This window comes from Nerophis ophidion, linkage group LG27, assembly GCF_033978795.1.
Source record: "Nerophis ophidion isolate RoL-2023_Sa linkage group LG27, RoL_Noph_v1.0, whole genome shotgun sequence".
Lineage (NCBI taxonomy): Eukaryota > Metazoa > Chordata > Actinopteri > Syngnathiformes > Syngnathidae > Nerophis > Nerophis ophidion.
In genome coordinates, this window is record NC_084637.1 from 11,624,165 (window position 1) to 11,650,542 (window position 26,378).

The following is a 26,378-nucleotide window of genomic DNA, read 5'->3' on the forward strand; positions in this document are numbered from 1 at the left end:
CTGACAAATTCAATAAAAACATTTATTTAAAAAACAACAACTTAAAACTGATACAAAAAGTGGTTCTCAGAATGTTTAGTATACTTTGATATTTCATAAATATATCATTTTTAAAATGATTGGTAAGCACTAATACTGTTTTATTGTCCATTGTAATACCTGTCAAATTCAATAAAAACATTTATTTTATAAAAACTACTTAAAACTGATACAAAAAGTGGTTCTCAGAATGTTTGGTATACTTTGATATTTCATAAATATATCCATCCATCCATTTTCTACCGCTTATTCCCGAAAGGGAATAAGCGCCTATCTCAGCTACAATCGGGCGGAAGGCGGGGTACACCCTGGACAAGTCGTAAATATATCATTTTTTTTAAATGATTGGTAAGCACTAATACTGTTTTATTGTACATTGTAATACCTGTCAAATTCAATAAAAACATTTATTTAAAAAATAAACTTAAAACTGATACAAAAAGTGGTTCTCAGAATGTTTAGTATACTTTGATATTTCATAAATATATCATTTTTAAAATACTGTTTTATTGTACATTGTAATACCTGTTAAACTCAATAAAAACATTTATTTAAAAAAACAACTTAAAACTGATACAAAATGTGGTTCTCAGAATGTTTAGTATACTTTGATATTTCATAAATATATCATTTTTAAAATGATTGGTAAGCACTAATACTGTTTTATTGTACATTGTAATACCTGTCAAATTCAATAAAAACATTTATTTTATAAAAACTACTTAAAACTGATACAAAAAGTGGTTCTCAGAATGTTTGGTATACTTTGATATTTCATAAATATATCCATCCATCCATTTTCTACCGCTTATTCCCTTTCGGGGTCGCGGGGGGTGCTGGCGCCTATCTCAGCTACAATCGGGCGGAAGGCGGTGTACACCCTGGACAAGTCGTAAATATATCATTTTTTTAAAATGATTGGTAAGCACTAATACTGTTTTATTGTACATTGTAATACCTGTCAAATTCAATAAAAACATTTATTTAAAAAATAAACTTAAAACTGATACAAAATGTGGTTCTCAGATTGTTTAGTATACTTTGATATTTCATAAATATATCATTTTTAAAGTCATTGGTAAGGACTAATACTGTTTTATTGTACATTGTAATACCTGTCAAATTCAATAAAAACATGTATTTAAAAAAAACAACTTAAAACTGATACAAAAAGTGGTTTTCAGAATGTTTAGTATACTTTGATATTTCATAAATATATCATTTTTAAATGATTGGTAAGCACTAATACTGTTTTCTTGTACATTGTAATACCTGTCAAATTCAATAAAAACATTTATTTAAAAAACAACTTAAAACTGATACAAAATGTGGTTCTCAGAATGTTTAGTATACTTTGATATTTCATAAATATATCATTTTTAAAATGATTGGTAAGCACTAATACTGTTTTATTGTACATTGTAATACCTGTCAAATTCAATAAAAACATTTATTTTATAAAAACTACTTAAAACTGATACAAAAAGTGGTTCTCAGAATGTTTAGTATATTTTGATATTTCATAAATATATCATTTTTAAAATGATTGGTAAGCACTAATCTTCCAAAACTGTTAACAGGTCAAATGCAGGAGCGCTCGATTTGCTACAGTATAGTCACCTCTCAGCGGCATGTGTGAAAATCATGTGTATCCGCCTCGCTCAACTGACAGCGGCTCACGCCGTTGTCAGAATGAAGCGCCAGGGCTTCCGTTGCAGTGTCCAATGCATGTGTGTGTTTGTTGTGTGGCTGGCAGCTACGAGGGAGGCCAGGCAGCCAGTATGGCGGAGGAGGGCAGTGGGATTGAGGCGGAGGGCTTAGAGAAACAGTTACAGACATTAATATGTCATTACTCAAGTGATGAGCTGCGAGGGAACAGCAAAAGATTCTGCCTCGACTATTGTGAGGTAGGGCGCCGAGGACGACGTTCTTCGTGTTGTCGATGGTTGTTAGCAATAATGTTAGCTTCCTCCCCTCCCCCAGAACTGGAAGGCTGTTTTTTAATGCTATGTTTCTTAGCATATTTAGTGTATTTACCACGTTCATAAAATAATATAATTTCAAAAAGAGTGTTTGTATTCTCGCATAATTGTAAATACATGTTGACGACGATGGCTGCTTTAAAAAGCTAGCGTGCTAACACTGCTGCTCGCCCGAGAAAGCTAGCACGAATTTACTAGCAAACTTCGTAAGACTTGATGTTTATGTTGCTTAATAAGTGACACTATTTTGCATTTGGATTATATTTGCGGATTTAATTAGATGACAATTAAACTGTCAAAGTGCTGGTTGTTTATCAATTAGTAATTGGCATTATCATAAAAAAAAAAAAATGTCATCCGAGACAAACTTTGAAATCTGGCCAAGTCATTGATTTTGTTTTTGGAATGAAGAAGATCAATTATCCTCGCAATAATAGCTTTAGTCATATTTAATTTTCTATTTATTTATAGACGTCAAAGGGAGAAACGTAATGACTGCCGAACACTTACCTTGCTGCATAATAAAAAGTTCAATCAACTTTTGCTTCTTGCCATTTCGTGTAGCAGCCGCTTGTCCGTTTAAGCAGGACTCTTTTAGAATCATTATTTAAAAAAATGAAAGCTCAATTAGGGCTGGGCGATATGGCCTTTTTTTAATACCTCAATATTTTTTAGGCCATATCGCGATACACGATATTAGCGGTTTGGGAAAAAATCAGTTCGAATACATTGTGCAATTCAGAATCGATTCAAATTTTTTTTTAAATCGATTTATTTTTTATTATTTATTTTTAAATTTTTTAATCAATCCAACAAACCACTACACAGCAATACCATAACAATGCAATTCAATTCCAAAACCAAACCTGACCCAGCAACACTGCAATAAACAGAGCAATTGAGAGGAGACACAAACATGACACAGAACAAACCAAAAGTAGTGAAACAAAAATGAATATTATCAACAACAGTATCAATAAAAGTTATAATTTCAGCATAGCAGTGATTAAAAATCCCTCATTGACATTATCATTAGACATTTATAAAAAATAAAAATAAAGAACAATAATGTCACAGTGGCTTACACTTGCATCGCATCTCATAAGCATGACAACACATTGTGTCCAATATTTTCACAAAGATAAAAGAAGTCATATTTTTGGTTCGTTTATTAGTTAAAACAAATTTACATTATTGGAATCAGTTGATAAAACATTGTCCTTTATAATTATAAGAGCTTTAAAAAAAAAAGAAAATACTACTCTGCTAGCATGTCAGCAGACTGGAGTAGATCCTGCTGAAATCCTATGTATTGAATGAATACAGAATCGTTTTGAATCGGAAAAATCTCGTTTTTGAATCAAGAATCGCGTTGAATCGAGAAAATCGATAAATTATTGAATCGTGAGCCCAAGAATCGATATTGAATCGAATCGTGGGACACCCAGATATTCGCAGCCCTACATGATATATATCGCGATAATTTTTCTTAGCCTTGAATAAACACTTAGATAGATAGATAGTACTTTATTGATTCCTTCAGGAGAATTCCTTCAGGAAAATTTAAATGCATATAATCACAGCAGTATGATGATTCTATGTGTCTACATTAAAACATTATTGTTCATACTGCATTAATATATGCTCATTTTAAACTTTCATGCAGAGGGGGAAATCACAACTAAGTCACTTTACCAAAACTGTGTTTATTAAACAGTTATTAAGCAGTGGCACAAACATTCATGTTAGGGCTGGGCGATATTGCCTTTTTTTAATACCGCGATATTTTTAGGCCATATCGCGATATACGATATATTTCTCGGTATTTTGCCTTAGCCTTGAATGAACACTGGATACATATAATCACAGCAGTATGGTGAATCTATGTGTCCACATTAAAACATTCTTGATCATACTGCATTAATATATTCTCATTTTAAACTTTCATGCAGAGAAGGAAATCACAACTAAGTCAATTGACCAAAACTGTATTTATTAAACAGTTATTAGCAGGTGACTTTTCAAATGATGCGACATATTAGCAGTTATGCTACTTTTGGTAGCGACGCTTGTGCCCCACACTTGACAAATTAAAGTTGTCTGTTCGACATATTCCCGCTTGAAGCCGAACCACCGCCAGACGATGGACGCCCTGCTGTTTTTCTTGGGAATTAATTCTTCCTTCATTTGTTACCGGATTCGCACCTTCCTTCTCTCGTATTACCACTCGCACGGCTTCGCTAGCTTCACAGCTAACGTTACTCAGTCTGCTACCTCTGCTCCGCCAGGGCTTGTACGTATGTGACGTATGACGTGACAGGATGTGACGTATGTAAGAAGGTGCGCTTACTGTCTGTGAGAAGGAGACACAAGAAGGAGTGGGAAGAGCCTGTAGTGTAATGCCCGCAGCTGAAAGCAACTGCGTGAGAATGTATTTCTATATCGCACAGAGACAAACCCGCGATATATCGCGTATATCGATATATCGCCCAGCCCTAATATACGGTATATCTTGATATTTTTCCTTAGCCTTGAATGATGCATATAATCACACCAATATGATGATTCTATGTGTCTACATTAAAACATTCTTGTTCATACTGCATTAATATATGCTCATTTTAAACTTTCCTTCATAGAGGGAAATCACAACTAAGTCACTTTACCAAAACGTTTTTTATTAAACAGTTATTAAGCAGTGGCACAAACATTCATGTAGTTTCAAAACAGAAAGTGCAAGACTGTAGAGACATTTTAAAACGAGCTATTAGTGCATTTTTGTGCATGGTGTCACTAAGATGACACATCAAAACAACACTAAAGTTAGGTGCACTTTTTGTACAGAACGGCACTACAGTTAAAAAAAATAAAGTGCACTTTTGTGCATGATGTCACACAAGATATTCAAAAAACTGTCAAATAAAAATTAGCTGCATAGTAGGAAATCAATTAGTGTATGGCGTTTGCTACGTGGCAGGTTACTGCGGATGTTATGTCCTTCTGTTTTTGACTTTTTTTTTTTTTCATACGGTGTTGATCTTGAAATGGAAGACCACAGGCTCAATTGAGTCAGTGCTGGTTGCTTTGGCATGGTGTGGTACCGACCGGAGATGTTGACTTGCGGAGTTTCAAGCACTCCTTATTCTCTAGCGGGTGACTTTTCGAATGATAGTATGAATTAGTAGTGCGGCTACTTTGTTTAGCAGCGCTTTTGACATATTACGGTTGTCTGTTTGAAGCCAAACCACCGCCAGACGATGGAGTGCTGTTTTTCTTGGGTATTAATTCTTCTTCCTCCATTTGTTACCAGATTCACAACTCTCTCTCTCTTACATCTCGCACTGCTCAGCTTGCACCACCTGCCACGGCTAACTTTACCCATGCCGCTACCTCTCTGCTCGGCGAGGGCATATGATGTTGCACGCGCGACAGTATGTGACGTATGTAACAAGGTGCGCTTGTTTTATCTCTCTGTGAGAAGGAGACAAAAGAAAGATTGAGAAAAGCCTTTGGTGTAAAGCCCGCACCTAAAAACAACTGCGTGAGAACGTTTACTCGAATACTCACAAAATAGTATTTTTCTACATCGCACAGAGACAAACCCACGATATGTCGAGTATATTCGATATATCGCCCAGCCCTAAGCTCAATGTTAAATTGTCTTTACAAAGCACATATTTTATAAGCACAACACTCATCCACTGTTGTGGTATTTCTCAACCCCCTTTTTGTTTTGCTCTATCTCCATGCAGCTGGTGGAAGAGAGTGTCTCTCGCTGGCAGATGCCACTCCCTCGGCTCAGGATCCTTGAGAAGGCTCTGTGCCACTTTGCTCGGGCCTCAAGCTCCTTCACATCAAGCTGCGATCACGTGCTTCGCACACTCAGTAGTTTGGCCTTGTAAGTACATGGTCATCCTCAAACCAGGCGCATTTCTTTACATGTCAACTTTGGTCAACTCGTTGGGTATTCCATTGCTCCAATACGGCTTCGACTTCCCAACGCGTTGCACTTAGAGATGAGCCAATTGATCGATTTGTGAAAAAGTATGTGAACGGTGACTTACATTTTCAAGTCGCAAGCACTGATCCTCTCCGGCCGACACTGTATTTGTTTTTGGTCCCCAGCATAGGACTGGGCGATATGGCAAAAAAATTATCCCAACTAATATTTTCATATAATTGGATCTCGATTTATATCACCATTAGCTAAAATAGTTTTCTTAATCAAAGTTGATTGTCTCGTAGAGGATTATACAGAGTACAGCATCCCGACTGTTTACTACTGCAGTAAAATACATTTCCACCATGTTTGATCGCGGTAACACATGTTAACAGTAGACAACTGTCATTTTGTTCATATCTATATTTGTGTTTGCTAGAGGTGCAACAGTAAAGGGAACCCACGCTACGGTCCATACCTGGTTTTAGAGCCACTGTTTTGCTTTTTTTCGGTATGTTTTGGTGGGGGTAAAGAGAACAATGTGTTTTCCTCCAAAAGTTCTTTAGTTTTTTTTGCTTGTCATCACAAACATTCTGCAGTAAACAAAGTGTCATTGGTTTACTAGGTAGCATAATACTTTTATTTTAAGTTAACATTTACTAAACAACACTTTCAAATGGTAAATTATTTTTTGTGTTCTTTTATTACTCTTATACATCAGTGCTTCTCACCAGTGATGTGGAAAAAAGCAAGCGGTGACCCACATTGTGGAGTTTTTAAAAATCTAATTTTGTATCTTATAATGTAGGGCTGTGCGATATGGACAAAAAAGTATCCATCCATCCATTTTCCACCGCTTATTCCCTTTTTGGGTCGCAGGGGGCGCTGGCGCCTATCTCAGCTACAATCGGGCGGAAGGCGGGGTACACCCTAAGTATATTTTGATATATTTTTACTTAAACTCAAGATTCAATATTTATCTTGATATATTTTCCGGTCGAAGTATACATATAAAGATATTAATTTTTGAGCGAGGTTTACTGAAATTGAAGTGAATGACAACTGTACTGTAAACAGTCAGTGGCACTTTTATTAACCCAGTTAGTCAAGATGGGTATTAACAGCACCGGGTGCGGCCACTCCTGCTCACTGCTCCCCTCACCTCCGGGGGGGGTGATCAAGGGTGATAGGTCAAATGCAGAGAATAATTTCGCCACACCTAGTGTGTGTGTGTCAATCATTGGTACTTTAACTTTAACTTTTACATGAAATAAACTGTTTAAGTAGCATATAATTACATAACATAAATATAATAGAAAAATATTCTTTGTACGTGAAATAAATAACATAGCTGTGCAAATAATACATTTTTGGCAGCATTTCTCGTGTGAAAATGCCCGGCTTGGCACCTGGAAAACAGTTTGGATTTGGGCTTACAGGGTAAACAACTCAAATTAATGTTTTATCCAGACGCATACATTTATCAAAATGTGGCCAAGTAGACGCATTGTGGGTTTCCTGGACATGGTCTACATCGCTAAAAATAAAATCTAAAGAGAATTCCTCTGCCATCTTCCACTAGTTTTTTAATATATAAATCGCTCTTCTTTCCTATGACTCTCTCGTCATCATTTGGGATGTCTGTTGTGATTTCCCTTCCTGGTTCGACCCGCCCTATCTTGCCTCTGATTGGTCTAATGTCAACCAATCGTGACTCATCATAGTAAACAACCAACCAATCATGGATGTTCTTATAGTGCAGGCAAGTCTTGGAAGGAGGAAGGGGAGAGGTTTGGTAGCCAATGAGAGTTTGATTGATTGATTGAAACTTGTATTAGTAGATTCCACAGTACAGTACATTTTCCGTACAATTGACCACTAAATGGTAACATCCGAATAAGTTTTTCAACTTGTTTAAGTCGGGGTCCACGTTAATCAATTCATGGTATGAGAGGGAGTGAGGAGCAGGGGAGAACAAGGAACACAACAAATAAGCGGTGTTTGGTCATTTTAACCTGAAATTAATTATCTCGATATTACGATATTTTCTTAATTCATATCTTGTTTCAAAATATCTATGTCTTACAAACTTGATATATCGCCTAGCCCTATTATAATGGCCATATTTTAAAGTGCAGTTTGAATTTGAGGTACTGTAAACTATCGTGTACCAACACATACAAGAAGTTTGATTATGTCAGGAACAAAATGTTCTCTTTTATCCACAAACAAAATGCATGAAGCTTACGCGTTGGATTTCTATGGTACCATTGTTGCTGCTTGTCTGGAACAGTGCGTCCGTCTCTTAAAAAGTCCGCCAGAAAACAATGACTAGAGCACTTCCTCAGAGTAAAACGTTCATATTTTGATGTACAGTTGTTTTTTAAAGTCCGATTTGTGCAATTTTCAGTGATTTTTTCCCCCCCCCCCAGGGTTTAGTCTTTTTCTACTCAACTCACTGCTGCTTCATAGTGAGACATTTGCATCTCTGTTGCCCTCTGCAGGGTGTCGGGAGTACCGCATACATGATGAACACTAGTTTAATGGTTTCATCAAGCCTATTTGGGTGATGTTAGGCGGGCCAAATAAAAGCTCTGGTGGGCCGGATATGGCCAGCAGGCCGCCAGTAAATAGGTCTCTTCTAGAGCATTTATTAGTAACCAACGAGAAGGTGTGACGGATTTTAACGCAGGTCACCGGAATTATATTACCCGAGGGGCGCATGGTTATAGGATAGACTTGCCAAATGGGAAATGTTTTCTGAGTGCTTTGCATACATGTTACAGAATTTTACATGATATTTTCTGTGATAATAATCTTGGTCAATTATCTATTAAAAACAAAATCTGTGGTACATTACATGGGACATGTAAGTGTCAAAGATACAGCCGCCAAAAGAGTTTGGTAGATGAGAAAAACGTAAAGGTAAAATACAGTATGAAAATGTACCCAATTGCAGGAAATTTTGTCTTGATTTTCAAAATTTTCGTACAGCGCTTGCGTGGCTGCATTTCGTGCCAATAGAAATGTTCCTCTTTTTCATTTGTTTTCCTCTTCTTTTTTTTTCCTCAAAGGGTGCTCACATGCCTGATAATAAACAAACATTTGGAGATAATTTAGATATTGTGTCAATATTGTTTAACTGTCAATAGCATTCACCATAAATACATTTTTAATATTAGCATTGATTGCTATCAGCATTGGTACTGGCTGATCTCACTCATAGATGATTAGACTAGGCAGCAAAAATCCTGATTGACCTCTTTGACTCCAATTGACCATAGAAAATCCAAAATAATCCAAAATCATGGGCTTTATCACATTTCATAAATGTTTTTCTCCTCACAGGAGTGTGTTTGAGTTGCTGCTTTTCTTTGAGGAAAAAGACTTCCTCCAAGAGCCACTGATATGCTTCCGTAATACATTCCAGGTGAATAGAAAATAATTATGTTTTGTGCACGAGATCAGTGAAATGCATTACATAAAAAGATTTAATTATTTTGTGTTTAAAAAGCATATAACAGTGTATTTCTTGCATTTGTTGTTTTTTTATTCAAATTGAGTTGATAAACTGTATATCCCTGACATTGTTTTGGGGTTCTTTTAGGAATGTCATTTGGCCCTCGCAAGGTATCAGAATGCTCACTTACTTCAGGTGGACCGTTTGGTTCGGGCTGGTGGCGCTTGGGCCAGTACAACCTTGCAGGCAATACTCAGTGAGTCCAACTTACCACAGGATGAAGGTGGGTGATATTTATTATTGTATCCAACTATAACAAATAAGTATAATTGATTACATTTTTATTTTCCCCTTCTACCTTTGTACAAAATGCACCACAAAAGCTGTTTACCTTTTTATCAGCCTTCAGTTGTGCTGTGCATCTCACTTTGCTTTATCGATTACATTCTTTTTTGCCTGTTAGATGTCTCTGGTGTAAAAAAATATACATTAATGTGCCTTTTTTTAACTTTAATGATTCAAAGTCACAGAAATATTGCTTGGAGTATGTACAGTACACCGGAAAGCCCATTCCTCTCTTTTGATTTTGCTTTTCCTCAGTGGATGTATGCCTCAGCTCTGAGCTCCCGGTGTTCTTTGAGCTACGAGTGCGCTACCTTTTATCCTGTGAACGGGTCACAGAGGCTTTAGCCCTGGCTAAGTATTGTATTCGACATCCGACAACAGGGCAACACTCGTTCTTCCTTAAGGTCTACCTCACATGGCTTTACAAGTCATCGCAGCACGATCGACTGCGTGAAGAGGTGGGTGCAAAAATGTTGTCAATTTGTGGTGTGCATATTGTAGCACGGTGGAATAGAGGTTAGTGCATGTGCCTCACAATACGAAGTTCCTGAGTAGTCCTGAGTTCAATGCCGGGCCCGGGATTTTTCTGTGTGGAGTTTGCATGTTCTCCCCGTGACTGCGTGGGTGTCCTATGGGTACTCCGGCTTCCTGTCACCTCCAAAGACATGCACCTGGGGATAGTTTGATTGGCAACACTAAATTGACCCTAGTGTCTGGATTTGTGAGTGTGAATGTTGTCTGTCTATCTGTGTTGGCCCTGCGATGAGGTGGCGACTTGTCCAGTGTGAACCCCACCTTCCGCCAGAATGCAGCTGAGATAGGCTCCAGCAACCTCCGCGAACCCAAAAAGGGACAGGCGGCAGAAAATGGATGGATGGATAGTTTGTATTGTGTTAGTTCTTACTACAAATAAGCAATGTTGGCCTTATCTTCATATTCAGATATCGCATAAAGCCCGGAGGAAAGCCTAAACGTTTGAGGGGGAAAAAAAATGTAGTTTTAAGAAATTTTTTTGCAAAATTGTTATTGTACAACTTAATGTTGCAGATGAATGTGAATACAAGGAAATGCAGATACAATATCGCATTCTTTGTGTCATTGCGCATAGTTGTGTACCCACGAAAAAAAATCAAATGCAATTGGTGATTTGGCCTCTCTTACCTCGTTATACTCATTTGAGTGTGACTGCAAAATAAGCAACTCTGGGGCCAAAGAAAGTTGCAAGTGCTAGTAGCACTTTGATGAATACTGTAAGAAACACTATTAAATTCAATAAAGAACTCTTAGCTTGTGGCTGGTCTCGCCAGGATGGACTGGCGAAAAGTCCACAAAATTATTTCCATCCTGGATAGAAACAAATGAAGGAAGCTAATGTTGCAAAGGGAGTAAAGTTCTTGATACCTAAAGTCCTTATCAGAAATCCCCCTTCAAACAATCTACTCTCCCTTTCTCCTTTTCTGCTTCTCACCGTCTTAATCAACAAGTCTTCAATAAAGGGAAAAGTAATACTTATTTTTAACTGATTGATTTCTTTTGTTACTTGTTTTTTGCCTTTTCTCCACATAAAATTATATTTATTCAATACATTTTTTTATTTTTGTTTAGATTTTTGAATGCTGGTGCCTAGAAAATAATTATGCTGTTTTATATGCTGAAGCGGAGTGGCAATTTTTTTGGCGACACCTAGTGGCCACAATCTTAAATTACGTTTACGAAGCACCAAATTGAACGATATATTTGTTACTGGAAATTTTCTAATAGGCTTCTGCCTTGGAGACTTCATCCGTTAGTAATATGCAACTATAATTGTTTGATACTTGTTTATATTGACAAAAGTCGTGTTGTATACTGCAAAATTGTTAAATTAAGGACACATTACGTATATCTGTCTAGCTTGTGTGCTGTTGTGCTTAGTTGTTGTGCAGCTTCTAGCTCCTAGTAGCCTATAGTCTACCATGTTTACTTTTTTGTAAATTAATTGACTTAAATGGAAATACCAACCTTGTTTGGTTAATTTAGGACATTTAGATGTTAACTCGCTATCCAGCTTTGCGCAAGTAAACATGCCAAAAGACTGTAATAAAGCGCTTATAACGGAAAATTTTAGGTTCAATACAATGGATTAGGACGGCCTTATTTACATTCGTTATTATTGGAAAAATTGTCTGTGTTTGTACAATATGGTAATTGTCTGATAAAGATTACACCATAATAAACAAGGTTTGACTACACTAGAGTCAGAAAGTAAAACGTTTTAAGTTTTGGGTTTCTGTCCATTAGTACAAACTATTTCAAAAGGCACTACAAGGTTTCTCATTGTAGCCCATTGGGTTGAGTTTTTCCTTGCCCTGATGTGGGATCTTAGCCGAGGATTGTCGTTGTGGCTTGTGCAGCCCTTTGAGACACTCGTGATTTAGGGCTAAATAAATAAACTTTGATTGATCGATTGATACAAGCAGCTAGTTTTTGTCATTAATTCTGATATGACACCCAAGATACAAGAGAACTGGAAAAACAGGAATTTCGTTGATAAACGATACTCCTGTAAGTATGAGGAATGGCAAATTTGAATAAAGACAATACAGTGTAGTGTGCATGTACTTCAAATAAAAACATAAATTGTGTGCTATACAAACCTGTATATATGTCTACCAAAGAAAACATTACTGGTTTAAAAGTTTACCAATACTGCCATTGCATAAACAATAAAAAGTTCAGAGGGCAGTAAGTGTTATTTTTGCTTAAATGATACAACATTTCTCATATTCAGGGATTTCGTTTTGAGGTGGTGAAAAAATTGGTCATACAACCACTCTTTGCTAGAACTGTTGCCAAACACACACTCAAAATCATTGATGTTTCACTGGTCTTTTTCACTAGCTCATCTTGTTAGCTAGTCTGCAAAGTGTATAGTTTACTTATTAGATAGGCTTTTTGGAGCCTCTCAGTTTTGCTGGTCATTGCGACGTTGTGCCATCCTTGAATCAAAATGTCAATTGTAGGCCAAATATCCATACCATATTGGTTGTACTGGTTCTAAGTTGAATTATCTTTATTTCAGCTGGCTGACCTCAGCAGTAAAGATGCAGTGCACATCATCTGTAATTTGGAGTACGAGGAAACAAATGAGCTGCTGCTTGCACTCTGCCAGATGTTTCTCTCTCAAAAGCTCTGCCAGGGAGACTTGTACTATATGTGGTGGGAACTTTTGAAATAGCTTCCTTTCTATTAAAATTGTATTCACATGAAGCATTATTTTCAAATCAACCACTTTTGTCCCTGTTCAGTGAGCTCGTTTTTGTGTGGAGCAAACTCCACACTCGGCTGAATACTTCCAAGCAAGCTTTCTTTGAAGAAAGCCGTCAGCTCATGCTTTGCGCCACCAATGTCAACTCAATCTTCCCCTTCATCAGAGTTGTACTGCAAGAGGTGAGAATGGAGCAGATCAAACTGTATCATCATTTTATCCAGATCAAAAAAGTTGAGATCTTTTGATGTACATGATTGTTTTACAGCCCTTTGTGTTTGTCTTGCTAGCTGGGCGAAGATGGCCTCCAGTTTTGTGTGGAGCTTTGTGCAAATGCTTTGAAGTCTTGCCTACCGTGTGATGCTGTCACCAAGTCTCTGATCTATAAAACAATTGCTGGCCTGCTTCACAAGGATCTTGAAGTTTGTCGGGCATGTGCGCTCCTCGTCTTCTTTATGGAGCGTAGCCTGGAGGCTTACAAAATGGTGTATTTGCACTACATGCTTCCAGACCAGGAGTACCCCGTTGAGCACAGCCCTGTCAGTAATCAGATCCGCTTTGAAACCCTTCAGGTAGATCTGTTAGATATATAAATGTTACCACTTTGATTTAAACTTTTACTATTGCAATATCCACATCCTTGTATAACAATAAAGGTCAATATGTGTTTGTTTTTCACACAGGTCTTGAAGAAGGACCTTTACTTTGACCCTGAGTTTTGGAACCTAATTACTTTGCGGACCAATTGTTTAAAACTGATGAGTAAGAAGGTGGTTGATGCTGCCCTAGAAGAAATTGTGGAAGAAAAATGGATCACAAACTATTGTTCCAAAGAGTTTTCCAGCACCACAATAGGAGAGCGAGATGACAAAACAACAACAAATAAACGGAACCATAAAGAAGGTAGCATCGAAGAAGCATCCAAAAGACTAAAGTTTGGCCGATTGACTGATGACAGCGCTGTGAAAAAGAAGGGTAACCACGGCCCACAGTATACCAAGAGAACATCATCTCAACCTTTGAGACGTTCATTTTGGCAGCTAGACAGGATACCTGACGTCGCCAATGGTGAACTAAGACGAGCTACCCGACTATCTGACAAAAATCCCCCAAAGCGGATAATTCAAAAACCCAAATGGTTACTGGAAGACTCTGCTACTTTGCAAGAGTCTAAGCGTAAAAAACAAAACCAGTCATCTTCTTTAAGAAAACCTGAATCTGGTCAGCTCAAAAATAATTCAAAACCCAAAGTTTCTGTAAACTCCTGTATCACGCATCAGCCGGAATTACATCCAGACTCAGTTAAACCATCTTCTGCTCCACAAGTAATCCTGGAGCTTTCTCTACCAGACAATGAGCTGATGGGAACATTTAATGAAGATACTTGCAATAGACAGAAAGGCTACCCTCAGATGCTTTATTATAAACCTACAGTAAAGATACCTGACACGTCACAACCAGTGAAAGTGTTGCATGGCAAAGAGGTCATCCTCAGAGCAAGGGATTTAGCTATGTTTGTGCAACAGTTACACTGTTATGCACAGGGGCAAAAAGGAAAAGGTAACGGGTCAAATATTCATGGGTCGGTATCAACAATTACACGCTCCTCTGCGCATGGTAGTCCGCCGAAAGAACCACAGAGAGGGCTTTGTGAAGAAGATAATGCTGATACAAGTGGTGTCACAAGTTTGGAACCCCTAACATCACAAAACAAATTATCAGCAAAAGAGCTCACAGAAAATGGGGAAAATAAAGAAGTGGTTCCTTCTCAGAAATCTGTCGAAATAACAGAATCAATATTTTTATGTACTACTACTCCCTCTCAAAGCACAGATACAATCCCACACACCGTGGCTACATCCCAAGAACTGTACGAAGAACCTTCTGTTGAGATGAAGGTGACTTTTGCTTCACAAAGCCCAGCAAAAGACAAAGCTACTCAGCAGCCAACCCAAGCTTACACAGAGCTTTCTCAGACATTTAATCCACAAAGCAGTCCGGTTAAAGGAACTGAACAGATCTTACCGGTTTCCACTAGAATCAGTGTTCCAACCACTGGAGATGGAGAAGGTCTTGTAAGCATAGATGGGGAACAACAGTTAAAGTCACTTAATTCTCATTCTGAAAATGGCCAAAAATGTATTGAGGCCAAAGATGTTCAGAGGGATGCAACTCACACACATTCTAACAATGTAAATGACATATCTACCTTAAAAACAGAGATGGACACCCAGTTTCCCCTTGTTACACCTCTTCAAGACACAGAGAATCATAAAAAGACAACAGCAGCTCCCATCGAGGTATCAATGTCAGTGCTTCAAAATAATCACAATATCCCCAATACCTCCAGTCGAACTGTGCCAGAACCAGCACCCTCTGCATCTATGCAATGTAAAGAAGAGAAAATCTCAGTCACCGTTGAAGATGATGGTGGTGATGATGAGGACTTTGAAGAAGTGGAATCGGAGGAATCCAGTTTGGAATACTGCTGTACATTTTGTCAGAAGGTTTTCAAGGGTAGACGTGTAGTTGTTCACGCAATGTTCCATTTCCGTAAGGATGAGTGTATGTTTTGTGGAACTATGTTCAAAGATGACCTCCTGGCAATGATGCACCTGTCTGATCATATTGAAAAGCTAAAAAGAAGTAAAGAGTGTCCCATTAACAAAGCTGAACAAGAGCATGTGTCCGAAACCAAAGATTTATCCGCGCCCAAGAGCTCTGCCAAAGCTAAAGCTCCCAACAGGACATCGGGCAATCACAAAAGTAGGAAACTGAGGAAGCCTCCTGTCTGTAGCAAAACAGTCATCCAAACAGTAAGACATTTATCAGAATCCAGAAGCTTGCGGTCAATGAAAAAAACAGGTGACGGTCTGTCTATACAAAAACACAAACAAAATGACAAACGCACAGCAAGCAAATCTCCTGCCCACAGGTCAAATGGATATCTTGACAAAAAGCGCCAACATGACCAAATCCAACAGGCAACTTTAAAAACTGAAGAAATGCAGCCACCTTCACCACAAGTCAAGAAAGACAAAGCAGGTGAGCGCAAGGGAAACCATGATATGCCAGACACTTGTGGCTCCTCGCTGCCATCAGTTCAAAAGAGAAAACATCTGGAATGTTCTAAAAATAATAGAAATAAGGACACGGTGAAAACAATGCAAAAGAAAAAGGAGGAGCCTTTAGAGAAACTTCATTGTCCAGCAGATGGATGCAATTGGTCTACAGATCTTTCTAAAAAGCGTGTTGCACTCCTCTACCATGCTCTGGAGCGTCACTACGGGGACATCAAACCTCTGGAGCTGTCATTCCAAGTCGCAAACAATAAATGCAGTATATGTATGAGGGTTTTATGGAGTTTTGAACATTTTCAGCATCATGTGGAAAGACATCTTCTCTGTCCTCGGCATCCTTGTCTTCATCTGGGTTGTACTGCCAGATTCAAAAGCGGAATGGAAATGAGGCGCCATACCAGAAAGCACAGTCCACTGCAGGCAGTGTGCTGCTTTCCCGGTTGTTCTGAACTATTTATTTGTCTATGGGCACTGAACCTTCACGAAAGAGAGCACTATGCTTCCAAACGCACCAAGCCAATAAAGAGCGTGGACCTGCAAACGGAAAACAAGCCTAACAGCACAAAGGTGAAAAAAATAGATGGTGATAAACCAAATGCTGCAACCATGACTACGGAAGAAACTTTGAAAGAGGCCACGCGTAAATTAAGGGGGCATGCATCTCATAACACAACGGAAAAACATGTCAATGTTCCTCCTCCCGATGCTAAAATGTTTGTGGTAAAACAGCAGCTGAATGTGAGGAAAGAGTCTAAGGATTCAAATGTTTTAAAGAATCTCTCCAACAAGGCAAGCACCACATCACCAGCCAATTATCGTCTCAATTTGAGGGTAAGGAAAGGGCAAACAACAAAGGCTAACCCGATGGTGGCGAACACCCTAAAATCACCATTCCCTGGACATAGGGACAAACTGAGACATAGGCTCAATAAAAAACAGGTCAGTGTAAATACAATAGCCCCCAGAAAAAGAGGGCGTCCACCAAAGTCAACGAAAGCAACATATGATGAAAACAAGACTGTAGGCAAAAACAGTGAAAGTCCAAAGGACAACACCCCTCAGGATCCCCTAGCCCGCCTTGTTGGAGTTAGCAGCAAGTTAGAAATTAAAGAAAAGCATTTCCAAGATTCCAGTAAGACAACAGAAATCTCGCACCTTAAGTCAGTGTCCAAAAAATCTTTGAGTGAGGACACTAAGAGCAATCGAGTTGAACAAAATAAGTCATCAGACAAAGCCTCAACTGTGGCAGCTCAGAATTCAGTATCCGCCACTGAGAACTCACACAAATTAATTCTGCATAATTTGAAGAAGCTTTGTGCTGCAAAAGCCACTGATTCTTCAGGTGCAAGCAAGGCAAAGAAGCAAAAGCTTACAACACAGACAAGTCTTTGTTTAGAGTCGAAAATCCCAGTTGCCAAATCAACATTTGTTGTCCCAAAAGTTGATGCAGCCGTTGATGTTGCCGGGACTTCTGGTGATGACCACGGAAACAAAGAAAAAACACTTTCAAGCCAAGATAGTCCTGCTGATTGTCCTCAGGCCACTGCTAAATCAGCCCATCAAAAGCACACTGCCATTAAAAAAAAGAAATCACGGTCTTCAGAAGGAAAACTTATTTGGAAGAAGGGTGGTGAAAAGAAAGTTGATGGAGCAACCCGTCACAATTTGAAAAGAAAGTCAAAGGAAGAGCCTTTAGTTGCGACCAGTGAAAGCACCAGTTCTACTATGACAAATGTTCATGCTAAAAACCCACAAAACTCACTTTCTGCCTCCAAAAAAAACAACAGTTCAAAGGATGTCCAGATTAAGAGAAACAAAGTTATCAAGGGACTTAAAGAAAGTAAAACAAAAACTGCTCAGAGTGAACATCCAAATTTAGTCCAAAACATTTCCACACAATTACCCACTGAGTCGAAAACAGAAGTAAAGCCTGACCCAGTGAAGAGCTTTGCTGGTGGACAGGAACATGTAAACAAAACACCTGAGTGGGCTGGAAGCAAGCACCATCACTTTCTAAAACCAACCGAGGACGAAATGTCTACGTTTTGCATAGACACTTTGGCAGAGTATGGAAAGAAGCACATGCGAGCACCTCCCACAGCCTATCTGGACGAAAAGTATACCACTATGCCGAAACGAAGGCAGGGGGTGTCGTTCATCCATTCGTCTGATATGACCACTTTGCCAAAAAAGAATAGGATCACCACCGCTGTGCCACAAAGACAGCGGTGTGCCAACTGCTTCACTACATACAGCAGTGCAAAGGAGCTACAGAATCATCTCAAACTCCAACGGTGCTCCAGCCTCTTTGGCTTCGACTCTGATGACGAGGGTGAGTGTGACGTTTGTTATAAATGAGCAATATGGGTATGTTTTATCACAATTTTCTTAAGCAGATGCAGGTTTTCTGCATTTTTTGTGTAAACCAAACCATCTTAGTCAATTAAACTTTTATATTTGTCATTTTTGTGTTGCAGGGAATAGTTGAATTATCTGACTTGATTAAGAGAGTGGCTGCAGAACTGACTGGCAGAGACGGAACTGACCGTGGACCTCTACGAACGGTGGTTGGATTGTGATTCGTCAAGCCTCATAAGGACATGGACTTGCCAGGTGGTGACACATTTTTGTACGATGGAAAATAGCCAGCCCTTTAAAGGCCTAGAAAACAGAACTCCAGTCAGTTTTTGCAGAACATCTTGTACTGAAGTGCCTGCTCTGGAACCACACCACTGATTCCAGATGCTTCACCTGGGTCAGTACTGGACTTTTGACAGCAATGACATAACTGCCACAAAGGATACTCTTTTTTTTTTTTTTTTCCAGCAGTGAGCCATAAAACACGCTTTCCCATTTTGCACTCTTCTCATTAACTGCAACGTTACACTATTTTAAAATTATACAAATAATTGCATTGCTTAGACTGAGTCTAAATTGCTGTGGTAGGCTTTCATTTTAAGGTTATAATTTATGCGCAGATCACTTAAATCTTGATGCGGCCACTAGGTGTCAGCGTGCATTCAACCGCTCAACTGAAACATAAGAGACTGTTTGCTCTGATTTTGTAGGATGTGCTCCAACTGATCAGGTCATTTCATAAAAATCACATTGACTTTTGTCGTTTTGTTTTAACAAGCCTGACCAAGTTGGAAAAATGTACCTCTTGTCTGTCTTGCCTTCCATCAATGAAAAGATACATTGCAGTCACAAAGTACCACAGTTTTAACTGTTTGCCGGAAACGGGTTGTATTTATTTTATTTTCTATATTGTAAATATTAGAGTTTCAATTGCTTATACAAGGGACTGTTGAAACTTGGTTTATATTTGTTCTTGGAGAGAAAATAAAACCTATTTCACATTGTACTAATGCTCTCAAGGTTTCCATTACAGCTAACTTACAGTGGATCCGCAGTGAATTTCTTGTGGCCCTTTTTGTTTATTATTATTAGGAGGCTTCAATGAAAAGCGGAAAATGGACCACTATGTGTAGCCTCAGGCTCACACAGACTGCGTGTCTCTGCGTGCCAGTTTGTCTTGTGTAATTGCAAATTCTAAGTGGGGGGGTGATTCTTTTGTTAAAATGATTATAAACAATGTCCAGACATATTCTCAGTAGATCATTTAATTGAAAAAAAAAAGTACTTCAAAACATCTCATACCTTCAAATATTAAGTACGAGCATACCAATCATCATTAAAGTTTTGTGGCGGACTTAAGCCCAACCATTTAGTGTGTTGGCAGCAACAAACATTCAGTTTAGGGGAATTATTAAAACAACTTGAGTTGTGTTGCATTTAAATACAGTATTTTACAACTATGGATACTTCCATCTTGTAAATGGCAGTGTTTTAAATATGGAGAAATTGGATATTTACATGTAATATTGCTTATGAGCATTTAAATTAAGATTATAACGGATATACCTGTTTGTAGTGACTAAGTATGAGATTATAACTGAGATGGACAGTTTATAGACTAGAAAGTGACGGAATCTTGGTACTGTCATGTTCATGCTCAGGCGGCAGTGTCATATCTGGTCTAAGCTCGCAGCATAGTTGCCTTGGGCTTATTTCATCTTCAGTCTGCTCTGTCATTATGTTCTTCCACTTTCCATTTCAAGGAGTGCGTTGAGGGCGTGCTTGCTCCAGCACGTTACAGCAGGCGTCGACACTGGCCGGGAAAGCAGATTGGTCCTGTATGCCCTCCTGACACTTCTCCAGGATGAGAAACCGCGCATGGACACTGTGAGACCCATATCTCATTTCCTCCTCTTTTCACTGAACTTACTCCATCCTCCCATGGGACAAAACATTTTCCCAGTGTCCGGAAGCATTGTTAGGTGTGTTGTAATCCAATAAGTGTTCATTTGTTTGCTCCACCTCCTTGTCGCGTTCTTGTATCAGGCCACAAGTTTCCCAAGGTTTAGCACCCATGAAAGGGCTCTCTCTCCCTGCAGACGTTCACGCCTGCTCCTCTGTGATTGGCTAATTCCACTCAGGTTTCATATAGTTGGGAATGCACTGGCAGACTTGGTGGCTGTAGTAAAAGCCAGACAGGCAGGCACGTCTGGGCGTCCTGCAAGGTAACCTATAGCAACTGGGGTAGCATGGAGGGATGAAAGAAGACAAAACATTGTTAGTCAAACACAGTTGCAACTTTTTATAATGCATTAAACCAGAGCTGTCTTCAAATAGTCAGAATATTTGACGGTTCGATTAGGAGGAATCTGATTATACCTCCGATAATGAAAACCCCCCTCTTTTTAAGTACCTGCTGTGGCCCCCTATGTATAGCAGCTGTGTTGGAAGGGGAGATCGATTGAGTCCATCATGTCGTCTTTGATTGTTAGCAAAAGAGTCTGGTGTCCAGACAAATATATATATATATATATATAAAAAAAGAGACAATTTGTATCTGCTGACAAGAGAGGAATTGCTGCTTCTGTTCCAGTCACTGCTTCAGGTTGCTACTTACCTGTGTGGCGTGACATAATTAGGTGGCGTGTTTTGGCCTCCCACAACTCTTAACTTTATAAAATATTTTTGTCTGCACATACAAAGACTGTGTTACAACTTTTACTTCCTCTATTTAGTCAAGTTTGAAGTCCTCTGGGTTTTGCTCACTTTAATGAAAATCTAGTTGTATATATATATACATATATGTGTGTGTGTATGTATGTATATATATATATATATATATATATGAGTATTAGGGGTGTGGGAAAAAATAGATTCGAATACGAATCGCGATTCAGAATCGATTCTCTTTTTTTTATTTTATAAATCTATCCAACAAACCAACACACAGCAATACCATAACAACACAATCTAATTCCAAAACCAAACCTGACCCAGCAACACTCTGCAATAAACAAAGCGATTGAGAGGAGACACAAACACGACACAGAACAAACCAAAAGTAGTGAAACAAAAATGAATGTTATCAACAACAGTATCAATATTAGTTATAATTTCAGCATAGCAGTGATTATTGACATTATCATTAAACATTTATAAAAAAAAAAAAGAACAATAGTGTCCAATGTTTTCACAAAGATAAAATAAGTCATATTTTTGGTTCGTTTAATAGTTAAAACAAATTTACATTATTACAATCAGTTGATAAAACATTGTCCTTTACAATTATAAAAGCTTTTTTTAAAAAATCTACTATGCTAGCATGTCAGCAGACTGCTGAAATCCTATGTACTGAATGAATACAGAATCGTTTTGAATCGGAAAAATATCGTTTTTGAATCGAGAATCGCGTTGAATCGAGAAAATCGATAAATTTGGGAAACCCAAAGATTCGCAGCCCTAATGAGTATATATATATATATACATTTATATATATATATATATGTATATGGGGTCGCGGGGGGCGCTGGTGCCTATCAATCGGGCGGAAGGCGGGGTTCACCCTGGACAAGTCGCCCCCTCATCACAGGGCTGTATGTGTGTGTGTGTGTCTGTATATATATATATATATATATATATATATATGTATGTATGTATGTATATAATATATATATATATATATATATATATATATAATATATGTGTGTGTGTGTATATGTATGTATATATATATTTTTATATATACGTTTGTATACACACACACACACACACACACACACACAGTACAGGCCAAAAGTTTGGACACACCTCATTCAATGCGTTTTATTTATTTTCATTACTATTTACATTGTAGATTGTCACTGAAGGCATCATAACAACGAATAAACACGAGGAGTTATGTACTTAACAAAAAAGGTGAAATAACTGAAAACATGTTTTATATTCCAGTTTCTTCAAAATAGCCACCCTTTGCTCTGATTACTTTTTTGCACACTTCTGGCATTTTATTTAAATCACTTTTTTATTGTTCTTTTGGCATTGAAAAACAATACAAAAAAAGTGCTGGTGTGGGAGTAGTCTTGGTTCTTTTGAAAAGGGTAAATTATTATTTTTTGTTAATTCAGTACGTTGTTCTTGTCGCAGTTTGAAGTTAACACTGTCCACCTTTTCCATTTGATGTCGAATTCCTGTCCCGGTAGTCGTAGGCGTTGTGTCAGCCTTGCCATTGAATCAATTTCTTCCCTAGTCTGAACCCATTGGTCTTGTGTAGGCCTGTCCTCCTGGCCCCATTTCCTATTATTGTTTTACTTGCTGTCGGCAGTATATTTACTTTTTCACTTGAACATTTTCTTCATTTAAATTCCCCAGGTACATAGTTACAGGTGACATAGGGATGCTATATCCAAGAATTGTCGACAAAGAACTGTAAAATTGTCCAAAATTGTATTATTTTATCACATTTCCAACACATAAGTGTGTGACCCACATTCATTTTACCACGCCCTCTCCAGCATGGTATGTTCATACCTGCCAACAACTACTGCTTTTCCCATAATGACTACGGTTTTTGATAATCCATTCCGGTTTACAGCTGCAGTGGTAAAAACTACGTTAACAATTAAAGCTATGTAGCTTAACTACATTTCCCAGTAGCTTGGCAGTAGCATTGCTACTTATTAAATAAGTAGCGATTTCTGTAGCTTAGCTATTTTTAGACCCATGTAGCCGTTAGCTAAGCTACATGCTACAAAAGAAGAGAGAGAAATTGACGAGTGCAACTACACGGGCAGGGGGAAAAATATACGGGAAAAATCAATGATAATTGGTTGGTTTACGTATAAGAAAATCCATGATTTGTTGGTTGGTTTTTCTATAATGAGTCACGATTGGTTAAGATTGTGGAAAAAAATTACGGACAGGCCAATCAGAGGTAAGATTGGGCGGGTCATCAAACCAGGAAAATAAATCACAACAGTCTGTTGAAGTAGAAGAGGGAATATTCAAGCAGGCGATTTAGATACTAAAATAAACTAGTGGAAGATGGCAGAGGGATTCTATTCCTATTTTTTCTTTGAGCGACGTAGACGACGTCCAGGAAACCCACAATGCGTCTACTTGGCCACATTTGGACAAATGTATGCGTCTGGATAAAACAATGCTCAAAACATTCATTTGAGTTTTTTACCATGTCAGCCCAAATCAAAACTGCTCTCGACATGGAAGACGTGGAATACACATTTAAGAACACACATGATTGTTGCAGACATGTGATGACTTTTGCTACAGTATATAGCCTGTCTAAATGCTTAATTTCATTTTCATTTGGTGTTTTACAACAAGACAGTAGCTAACATTTTGTTAATTACTTTTACTGTTTAAATAGTTGACTGATATTGAAACAAACAACATGATTGTCTATTCTATTGTAATATATATATTTAATGCTACATATCACAAAGGGTTATTCAGATAAAGGAAGTTATCTAATACAATAAACATTATTTTACGCTTTATGATTTTTGTTTTGTTTTTCTGTGTGTCAATGTGACAAATGTGAAGGTTTTAGCCACAATCTAACCTGTCTGAATGCTGAAATTCATTTAGCGTTGGGGGCCAGAACCCCCTCCAGGATCCTGGTTACTAGGTTTTTCTAAGTTTCAAAAGTTGGCAGATGTGTATGTTTGTTTTCAATTGTTTACTTTTCATTTTGTATGTCACAAAGAAACGTATTATATTCCACCGGTAACACTCTTATGTAAACTGGTGGATGTATTATGGGTCTTCAGCATGTGTAACTGTTAATTCAGCTGTGATTTTAATGTGCAATTTTGGTTCCCATTTTTCTCTAATGCATGCTGTTGAAGATTTATTTGACATGAGCTTCCTATATAACCCAGATGTAATTGTATTATTTGTCCCACCCCATTCATTTCGCTGGAAGGTTATGTCCTGATCTCTTTCATAATGTAACATCTAAATTGTAGGTATCTGAAAAATTCCAGTTTATCCAAATTGTATTTTTCTCTTAAATTTTAGAAACTCTCCATTTACCCCATCTTTATCAACACACTTCAAGCTGTAATACACCTGATCAGTCACCTGTTAAAGCCATTATCATATGCGGCTGGTTTGAATTCATTATTGTATGCTACCCACTGTAATGATATAGATAAATCTTGTATCTTACACTTTTTTGCTATTTTTAACCGTATCTCCAGTGTGAACTGTTTTATTTGATCTATTTGTTTTTTCCTTTTATAAGTATATTTAATTAACTTTAGGAGATTCATTCAATGTTCACGTGCTAGAGCACATATGTGACGTTACTATAACCTAGTGACCAACTACGGTGATTCTCAAACACTAGTGGTATGCCGGTTTTATCTAGGGGTAAGCCAAAGAATCACTTAATTAAATATTCAAACAGTGGTACTGTTCAAACTGTGTAATGTTACAGTGGATAAAAATATTAAATATACTTGTTAAATGAAACCTTGGCCTTGTTTGTAATGAATACTTATGCCGACAATGCTACTGTATTTTAACGTTGGTCATTATGGAAAAAGTTTGACAACTACTGCATATCATCTGTCTGTTTCTCTTTTTGAAAAAAATACTGTGGATCTGACTGATAGTCGACTATGAGCAAAATCTAACGGATAAAAATTGTTATTCGAATACAGTAAGCATTTATTCCGGTTATCTTCCACAAAGTGCTCAGAAATACATCTTTCTGGCCATCCCTGCTATAAAAACCCTCGTCAAGGTAACCTGCAGTAACTGGGGAACCGTGGAGGGACGAAAGAAGACTAATCATTTCAGTTAAATACAGCAGTCGCAGCTTTTTGGTATGCATTAAACCAGTCCTTCTCAAATAGTGTGGGTGAGCGGGGACGCGTGTGACCTCGTGGAACATGCTTTTTTTTTTTTGCCATTCCAGAATATGATGAATCGAATGTAACACTTTACCTCACTCTTACCACGGTGGGAGACTAGGAAAGACCGGTGTGTTAAATGTTAATAAGCTTAAAATGTTAAGCAGAGGTATAGTTCTAACAATTTTATAAACAAATAATAGTATTTATAGTCACAGTGGAGAGAGTGTGTGTGGGCGGGGGGGGGCAAATATTTTCTTCTTCCTGGTGGGTCGCGTAACAAAATATTTGAGAAGCACTGCATTAAACAAACTAAAAAGCCAAGCATTTTCCCGATTATCTTCCTCAAAGTGCTCACATATCCATCTTTCTGGCCATCCCTGGCCTCGGTATGAAAGATCACTTGCACATCTGAACTTTCCCCAATGGCTCAGCTTATGACTACTTGTGTGTTTTTCTTTGGGCCCTGTCACTCCATCCATCTCTGCGGCTGCCCTGCGGCCCGATGGCTGTTCTGCTCACTGTCAGCAAGTTCAGGCCTCTCGGGTCGAGGCCTCTCGCATGCGAGTTGTGGGAACCGCAATGCACACTCGCAGCTAAGAGCGTGGTTGGATGCTGGGCACGTCTCGTGTCCATAAAAGGAAGCATCGAAACAAAGTAAATGGAGAATGTTTTGAGCGAGGAATGTTTTTGACGTCGATGTAGAGCGGCTCATATTTTGTTTTGAGGCACATGAAAAATGTCGCAGTCTTTACATAATTATGCAGCATTGTTTTAGTGTCCTGAAATGTACCTGCAGGTGTTGGGGTTGAACCTCTTGCCCTGCCTCAGACATGACTGGGGACTCTCCCTGCACTGACACAGGCAGGTGTCCGGGTTAAGGGGTTGATTCCCTGGACACTGGGCAGCACACACGCAGCCACACAGCTCCTCGTCCCACCGCTGGCCGATGGGGCACCACTTCCCATCAACTTGGCCTTCGCACTGACATTCACCTGCAGGAGAAGACATTAGCAAACACATTTCTACACTTCATAACTGCATAACTGCTT

At 38.4% G+C, this 26,378-nt stretch overlaps 2 protein-coding genes across 4 annotated transcripts in view; one reads left to right on the forward strand and one right to left on the reverse strand.

Annotated features, from left to right (window-relative positions):
• The first annotated feature begins 1,761 nt into the window (after positions 1 to 1,761).
• On the forward strand, positions 1,762 to 19,457 carry LOC133544561 (zinc finger protein 654-like). 2 transcript variants are annotated; one of them, XM_061890038.1, is made up of 10 exons: positions 1,787 to 1,946; positions 5,774 to 5,919; positions 9,310 to 9,391; positions 9,569 to 9,704; positions 10,022 to 10,224; positions 12,828 to 12,964; positions 13,054 to 13,195; positions 13,304 to 13,585; positions 13,697 to 18,425; positions 18,571 to 19,457. In XM_061890038.1, the coding sequence occupies exons 1-10, from the start codon at positions 1,821 to 1,823 to the stop codon at positions 18,579 to 18,581; spliced, it is 5,994 nt and encodes a 1,997-aa protein (XP_061746022.1). In that variant the 5' UTR covers positions 1,787 to 1,820; the 3' UTR covers positions 18,582 to 19,457. The 2 variants fall into 2 exon arrangements, with proteins under 2 accessions (XP_061746023.1, XP_061746022.1); XM_061890039.1 differs by lacking the exon at positions 5,774 to 5,919 and having other exon boundaries at positions 1,762 to 1,946.
• Positions 19,458 to 19,700: 243 nt separating this feature from the next.
• Positions 19,701 to 26,378, reverse strand: part of LOC133544563 (vascular endothelial growth factor C-like) — a 43,331-nt gene continuing 36,653 nt past the window's right edge. For both annotated transcript variants that reach the window (XM_061890043.1, XM_061890044.1), the window contains 2 exons: positions 26,120 to 26,321; positions 19,701 to 20,690 (listed from right to left, as the gene is read on the reverse strand). In XM_061890043.1, the coding sequence (XP_061746027.1) occupies positions 20,579 to 20,690; positions 26,120 to 26,321 (314 nt within the window). In that variant the 3' untranslated portion in view covers positions 19,701 to 20,578. The remainder of the gene's footprint in view (positions 20,691 to 26,119; positions 26,322 to 26,378) is intronic.

Coding starts and splice junctions, on each gene's coding strand:
- LOC133544561 (XM_061890038.1), top strand. CDS start 1,821: ATGGCGGAGGAGGGCAGTGGGATTGAGGCGGAGGGCTTAGAGAAACAG. Junction 5,920..9,309: donor ACACTCAGTAGTTTGGCCTT/GTAAGTACATGG, acceptor TTCTCCTCACAG/GAGTGTGTTTGAGTTGCTGC. Junction 12,965..13,053: donor GGAGACTTGTACTATATGTG/GTGGGAACTTTT, acceptor GTCCCTGTTCAG/TGAGCTCGTTTTTGTGTGGA.